This window comes from Mytilinidion resinicola (genome assembly GCF_010093595.1).
Source record: "Mytilinidion resinicola strain CBS 304.34 unplaced genomic scaffold BDZ99scaffold_26, whole genome shotgun sequence".
In the NCBI taxonomy this organism is placed as follows: domain Eukaryota; kingdom Fungi; phylum Ascomycota; class Dothideomycetes; order Mytilinidiales; family Mytilinidiaceae; genus Mytilinidion; species Mytilinidion resinicola.
In genome coordinates this window covers 635,711-643,489 of record NW_022985462.1, presented here as the reverse complement: position 1 = coordinate 643,489, position 7,779 = coordinate 635,711, and the positions used below count along the sequence as shown (strand labels likewise).

The following is a 7,779-nucleotide window of genomic DNA, read 5'->3' as shown; positions in this document are numbered from 1 at the left end:
TTTCGCACGCGTGCTCTTTATTAAGGCGTTAGTCCTTAAATTAAATAATATATATAGGGGTAGTGCTGTATAGGCTGCTATATATATAAAAGCTGCGGTATACAGGTAGATATAGCTATTAGGTAGGTGCGTGATATAGGCGGCGTAGTATGCGTAGTATACGTAGTATATATAGTATATATAGTATATATAGTATACGCAGTATATATAGTATACGTAGTATATATAGTATATATAGTATATATAGTATACGTAGTATATATAGTATATATAGTATACGTAGTATATATAGTATATATAGTATACGTAGTATATATAGTATACGCAGTATATATAGTATATATAGTATGCGTAGTATATATAGTTATATAAAGTTGTAGAAGGTAGAATACCTATATCTCCGCCTCTGCTATTTCTTTAGCTACTAAAAGGTATAGTAGGAGGTCCGTTCTTTAGAGGAGCTATTAGGCTACAGCCTTTCTTTTTTTCTGGCTTCTGTAGAGCTGTTTATACGTCCTTATTTTAGCCTTCTAGAACAGCTCGCCCCTGCCCTTAATATATCTTCCGCAACTTATTATAATATATCTTAGGGATTAGAGGCTATGCCCGTAAGGGCATACCGGTGTCGGGTGGCCGGGCACTCTTATATAGTAGAGGTAACCGTTAAGCCCTATATACTCTGTCCGTAGGTTTATAATAATTATGCTTTCTACCTTCGTAAGTTCTTTATATAGTGCCTCTTATCGTTTACTCTATTTAGTATTAAGTGCTGGTGTTAGAGGTCCTTAGCGTAGTTTTTTACGGTAGGCTTCCTATTTCTTCTTCCACTTCTCTTCGTATTTATCCTGGATTATGCCACGCCTCGTGCGCCTATAGGATTCTTCCGATTCGCCTTTATATTATGCGGCTAGCTGTAATACCTTCGCCGCAAGCTTACGAAGTTTATTGCGCCTGCTTAGGCCGTACTATAGTATTCCTTTCGGCCTGTATTTAGCACGGACCGTTTCTTTTATACGGCTGCATTAGGTTTTAATATGCTCGCGGGCTGGCCCCTTACGTATGCGGTCCGCGTAGGCCACTGTAAGTTCCTCTAGCTTTAGCCGGAGTAGAGGGCATAATATTTTATACTCTATTACCCTAATATTTATTATCTTATATGCCCCTAAAATAGTATAAAGGCACTAGTTCTATACTATTTTAAGCTGCTTAATTTTTATTTTGCTAATCTGCTCTTTTATACCTAGTATAGTATACTAGGAGGTATATCTATATATAATAGCAAGCCTAATAACCGCTAAGTATATTATGCGTGCCTTCTAGAAGCTTGCGCTCTAGGTTAACGCCGTAAGCCTTATAAGGGCCCCTATCTAGGCTATAGCTTTATTCTTTATAGTGTTAATATACAGGCCCTATTTAAGTTTAGAATCTACCTAGACCCCTAGTATTTTTAGGTTTATTATAGGGCCTTTAGTAAAGGCCTATATATTAACTATAGCTTTTATATTAATAGACTTATAGGCTCTTATAAAGTATATTAGATAGTATTTATCTAGCGCAAAAACTGCTTTATACTTTCTTACCTACTCTATATACTAGTTGTGCGCCCGTTTAATAGCCCTGTAGTTTTCTTCTATACTTTTGCTATATATAAGGATATTTATATTATTAATAAACCTATAGGCCGTTATATTACTGCGCTATAGTATTAGTAGAAGCGTGCTAGCAAAAAAAAGGAAAAGTATTAGTAATAGAAAGGAGCCCTATAGTATTCCTATAGTAACTATAATAGGTTCCGCTATAAAGTTTCCGATAGTAAGCCTTATAGTGCGGTTTTATAGAAAGAACCTTATAAACCTAACTATCTACTCCGGCACTTATTAAATTTATAGGTTATATATTATATATTTATATAATACACGGTCGAACGCCCCTAATATATCTAGGCTAAAAAGTAATACTATAAGCTATAGATTTCCTTTCTATATAGCGTAGATTTATTTAGTAAAAAGCTTAAGTGCTGTCTATATTAAACGTTTTAGTTATACTCCTATTTAACTAAGTAAAAGTATATTTTTTTCTTCCGTAATTTTCGATAGCCGCATAGCTATAATTTATTTAAATAGCTTACCTATTATTTCTAGTAGGGCGATTAGCCTATAGGCTTTTACTATTATATAGAACGCTTTTTAGGGCTTATATAGTACTACTATAATAGAATTTTTAAACGGCTAAGAATAGTATCTTTTATATAGGCACCTTATAAAAAACTAAGCTAGTATAGGCGCTAGCTGCGTTTCGCACTTCTTAAAAAACCTATTAGTAATCCCTATAATACCTAGGGCTTTATCTAGGGCAGTTTTTATTAGCGCTAAAAGAATATCCTTAATTATAACATCTAGCGTAGTATTATATAGTTCCGGGTATTAGAACCCTTTTAGGTCGGATAAGTCTATATTAGCCGGAGGCGGAAAGAACTACTCTGCTAGTATATATACTTTTATTTTATTATCTATATATAGAGTAGGGTTCTTAGGTCTTAAAAAAAAAGGAAATTAAGGCGGAGGTTTTAATTCCTTACTAGCTATATAGCCCTAATTAGCCAGCTTTTATATACTTTTTAGGTTTTTTATTACTTTTTCTACTATATAGCGCTATACTTTAGTACTCTTCTTTTATATAGTTTTCTTTTTATAGTTATACTAGATATAGTATAATATCTAGTCCTTTATAAATCGCGACAAGCGCTATATTCTATACGCCCTCCTAGTTTTATATACTTCCTCTAAGCATTCTTCTAACTATACCGGCGATGCCTGTTTTAATAGCCTTATAATAGGTACTATAGCAGCGATTGTAGCCTATATATATTTATAGAGAAGGCGTGCGAATTTATTAAGGTCTTCCTCCGTGTTTTAAAAGTTGTTCTAGTTATCTAGCTTATTTAACTAGGTTTAGAGGTGCTCCTGCGCCTTTTTTTAGTTAGTATTCTTCTACAGCCGATATTATAGCTATTTTACTGCGCTTAGTAGGGTGATATCGAACTCTATATATATAAGGCGGTAATCTAAATCGCAGTTCTATTCCTCTTATACTATACAGGAAGTAGTTTATTCTATTAGCTATTCTATTATAAATATAAGGTTAATTATAGACTATAATATTCCTTTTACCTATATTTCTATACCTTTCTCTATAGCTAGGTCTATTCCTGCTTCTATTATAATACGGATAAGCTCCTCTGCTTACTTCTCCGTGTTTATTACTTATATTCCTCCCTATAATAGGTAATATAGGTTTATATTACCTATAAAAACATGCTTTATATTATTATTATTTAGTAGTAGAGGTAGTATAGCTATAATTCCGTTTAGTTTCGGGTTGTAGATATTATAAATTTAGATATCCTTTCTACTAGTATAGAAAGAGAGGGTAATAAGGTCTAATAAGTAGTACTCTACTAACTACTAGTTAATATTAAGGTTTTTATTAATATATATACACGTTTTTATATATAGGCTTCCTCTATATAAAAGGTAATAGAACTTTATATAGAGTATTATATATTTTTATTACTATATATTCTTCTACAGCTTTTATATTACTAGCACTAGCGGTTAAGGCTAGGCTCTCTCCGCTTTTTCTAGGAACTCCCTTTAGGTCTTGCGGCTCTTATTAATATTATACTGTATAATAGTAAGTATACTAGGTTATTCTAATATTAAACTATATTTATAGTATCTGCGGCGTTTACTACACCTATTTCGGCGCGTAGTTGCTAGCTTATATTATTTTCCTATAAGGATAGCACTTAGGTAATAGTTTTAAGTTATAAAAGTCTATTTATATCTCCGTATATTATTAATTAAGTTAACTAGGTTAGAGGCTATAAAGATAGCAATATAAAGTAAGAAGTATATAGTATCTAAAAAAGCGTTAGATAGGAAGATTGCTGCGTTAAACGAGCAGTCTGTATTATTCTATTAATTTTCGGCTAGCTTAGGTTCTTATTAGGATGCTTAAATATCTTTAGTTATCCTACTTTTTTTAGTACTATTAGCGCTGGCCCTAGTTCTATACTGCCTTCGCGTGCGTTATTATTAGCAGCTTTTTTTTTCCTAAACTAGGTTAAGGTTATATATACTTCTAGCAGGGCCTAGGGCGTGTATAAGCTCGGCCCCTTATTAGTATTATATTAGTATAGCGTCGCCTACCTCTTTAATATAGCCCGTAGCTAGGCCCCTTTTCTTACGCTATATTTAGTACTATATACCGGGTGGTTTCTTTTATAGTTAGCGCACTTTTTAGTATCTATTACCGTGTATTATTTTATATTATATTCCCCTGCGCATACTATATATCGGATATTCTTTTTACAGTGTTTTATAATATACCTATAGCCCTGGTATCTAAAGCACTATATAGCTATAAAGCCTGCTTTATATCTTAAGGCTATTAGCAATTATTTACTTATTATAAATCCCTTTATAATAGCTTTATCTGCTATTACTTCCGTGTATATACTAGCAATAATTAAGCTAGCGTGTCGGCCTGGGTTCTCTTGCGCAGCTTTTATACCCTTTTTATTCTTCTATATTATTTTCTTAATAACTAGGCCTAGGTTAATTATCGCGTTGGCCCTAATAATATTATTTTTAAGTATTTAGCTTTCTAGGTCCGAGTTCTTAGGTACTCTATACACCTCTATTAGCACTGCGGGCAGTTATATATATACCGTCTTGCCCAGCACCTGCACCTATTCCCTTTTCTTAAGCAGTGCTTCCTTTATAGCCTTATCCGCGATATATACCTTAACGTTTCTACTCTATAGCTTTCTTATACTGCTAATCTTTATTATATCCGGTGGTCCGGCTGCTTAAAGCTTCTAGGTAATAGTTATATTTATATCTGCTACGGTTATAGTTCGCTCGTTATTATCCTTAATATAAATAGTAATTTTATAGATATTTATAGGTTGCCCTGTATACTGCCTATTTCCTGCTGCCTTCCTGTATTACGCAGCTATACCGCTTAGCATAGCTAATAGTATTGTGCCTGCTACTGCTGCTGCTGCTGCTGCTACTGCAGTATACGTCTTCCTATGCGTTAACAACGCGTGTACCTCCTTTTTCGTGTCCTCTATTATCTTTATTAGCTTTTTCTATAGTATCTGCCGTAGGTCGATTACGGTATCCGAGAGGCCGAATAGAATACATTCTGTAAAGTTATAGAGGGTTTAGACGATCGCATTTATTTTAAGAAATTAGATTAGCTTATTCTATAGGAGGTTTTATATACCGTGTGCTTTATTAATAAGGTCTTAGACGTCCTAGTAGACGTTCTTAATAAGCTTCGGGTTTTAGTATTAGTTTTAGCGTTATTATTATTATTATTATTATTGTTATTATTATTATTAATACTATTACTGGGGCGGCTGCGCGTTAGGGGTCGCAATTCGCGGTGTACCTACTGTAACGCCGCCGGCACTACTTATAGGGCTTTAAGGCTGCGTATAATTATTCGCAGGGCCTTAGATAGCCCCTAAAGGCCCTTCTTAAGTTGTATTTCTAAGATGCTATAGAGTTAATTATATCGTGTTTTTTTCTATTATAAACTATATCTCTAACCCTAATACCTAGAATCCTAGTTTTTTTATACTAATTAGTAATACAGTAAAATTAGTTGCGCTTTAAAAACTGTTTAGTATAAAAAGATCTTAATAGTTTACTATAAAGCAAACTTAAGGCGGAATATATCTATATATAGACCCTTCTAGCATTTTCTATAAAAGACTAGTTTTTATTATAAATAGTAATCTTTCTTTAAAAACTTTAAGTAGGCCGGTTCTAATTAAAAAGTGCTATAGTATAATACAGCAAATTATCTAAAAACTAAGTAATAAGTTTAGCCTATATAAAATTGCGAGCAGCGTCTATACCCGCTTTTTCTTTCTATTCGCCGATATATTTTACTTTTTTTCTAATAATCTAGGCGGCTTTAGGCAGGTTATACGCTATTTAGCTATATAGCTAAAGTAAAACTAATTATTAATACTTCTAATAAGTATATATCTAAAGGTAGTTATTATAACTAAGAAAATCCCCGTAAGAGCGGAAACTAAAAAGAAGGCTAAAAAGGCCTTTCTATAGCTACTAAGGGAGGAAATAATAAGGAATCTATTAGACCGGATCTTAGCAATTAATATAATTGCTTTTTTCCTAAATAGCTCTATATTAGTTAATACCTGCTATAAGCTTCTTAAGGAGTGTTTTATAGATAGCTTAAATTAAGTATAGAAAAGTTAAAAAGGTGCTTAATTATTATTCTTAGCGGCTTATTTTACTATATTTCCTAAGTGCGCAGGCGAGCACTTTATAGGCACTACTAGAGAGCCTTTTAACTTTATTAAAGCTTCTAGAGCCTATAACCCTATAGCCTTAGACCTAGATAAGTATATCTTAAATTTCCTTAAATATATCTAGTATCCGGGCGAGCTAATAGAGTTTACAGCTCCTGTTATTATATCTAGCTTTTTCCTAAACAGCTATTCTCCTAATATATATTATAAGTCTGCTTTTTTTCTATAACCTAGAAGGCTAATTAGGGTCTAGTTTTTAAGCCTATAAAGGTGTTTAAAGTCTTCTATAAGGATAATTTCTTTAAAATAGCTAAAAGTAAAGTAATAGCTTTTAAAGGGTCTAAAGATATAATCCTATAAAGCGGTTTTATTAGTATAATTAAAAAACACCTCTAGTAATATTTTAATTAATTAGTCTATTAATCCACCGCTGCATCTAATATTTACTATAGTAACCTTAAGCGCTTTAAAAGCTGTTAGTACTATATCTAAAGTAGTAGCACTTACTTCTTCTATTTGCGTTAGAGAGCTTAGTATAGCTTATATTATAGATATACTATCTATAAAAACTATATATTAGTTTTTAGGAAATACTATATAAATAATCCTTAGATTTTTAAAGTTTATAAATACTTCCTTTATAGAGTAAAAATACCTAAAAAGGTAGTTATAAAGGTGCATTTTTCTATAGCTAGGGTAAAGGTTCTCTATATTAACAGCGGCAGTATATAAAGTATAATACCCCTAAAACTAATAAAGTAAATATAGGGCTATATTAGCTTACTAATCCTATTTATAAAGTTTATTAAGGTCGCCTTTAGAGTTAGTTCTAGTAAGCTATTTTACCTACTTAAAGAGCCTATACTAACTATTCTAGAAGTACTAACTATTATAGATATATATATTAACGGCCGGTTTATTAATAATATAACTAAGGCTTTTAAAAGGCTGGTAAAGCTAGCATTTTAACTATAGAAAGTTTTAAACATCTTTTTTCTTACCTGTTTTCTAAGTCTATTAGTATTATACTTTGCTAATAGCCTTTATCCGCCCGAAAATATTAAAGCAGTTTTAAAACAGGTATATAGTACCGTAAAAGGCATTCTTAACCTTTTATATATAACTTAAACTAGAACCTGCGTTAGTTTACTAGTAGCTATAGTTAATAATAATCTATTATATTATATTTTTATAAATTATAATAGTATTAAAGAGCGTAGTAAAAGTTAAAGTAGAGCTATAAGAATAAGCTTTAATCTAGGGAGTTTAATTAGGAAAGTAGATTATATAATAAAGCTAAAAAATAGGGGTAAATAGGTACTACTATAGGAAATATAAGTCCGCCTACTTTTACCTAGATACTTACTAACAGAATATAGAGTAACGTAATCCACAAGTTAGTGGCCCGCACAAGCTAGTGGCCC

At 32.1% G+C, this 7,779-nt stretch overlaps 1 protein-coding gene across 1 annotated transcript; it reads right to left on the bottom strand.

The window, feature by feature from the left end:
- Window positions 1-5,011: 5,011 nt before the first annotated feature.
- Window positions 5,012-5,213, bottom strand: BDZ99DRAFT_526588 (uncharacterized protein; the record flags this gene model as incomplete). The annotated part of the gene is made up of 2 exons (XM_033726148.1): window positions 5,012-5,136; window positions 5,186-5,213. 2 exons carry the CDS (start codon window positions 5,211-5,213, stop codon window positions 5,012-5,014), a joined length of 153 nt encoding a protein of 50 aa, XP_033570638.1.
- Between the last annotated feature and the right edge of the window lie 2,566 nt (window positions 5,214-7,779).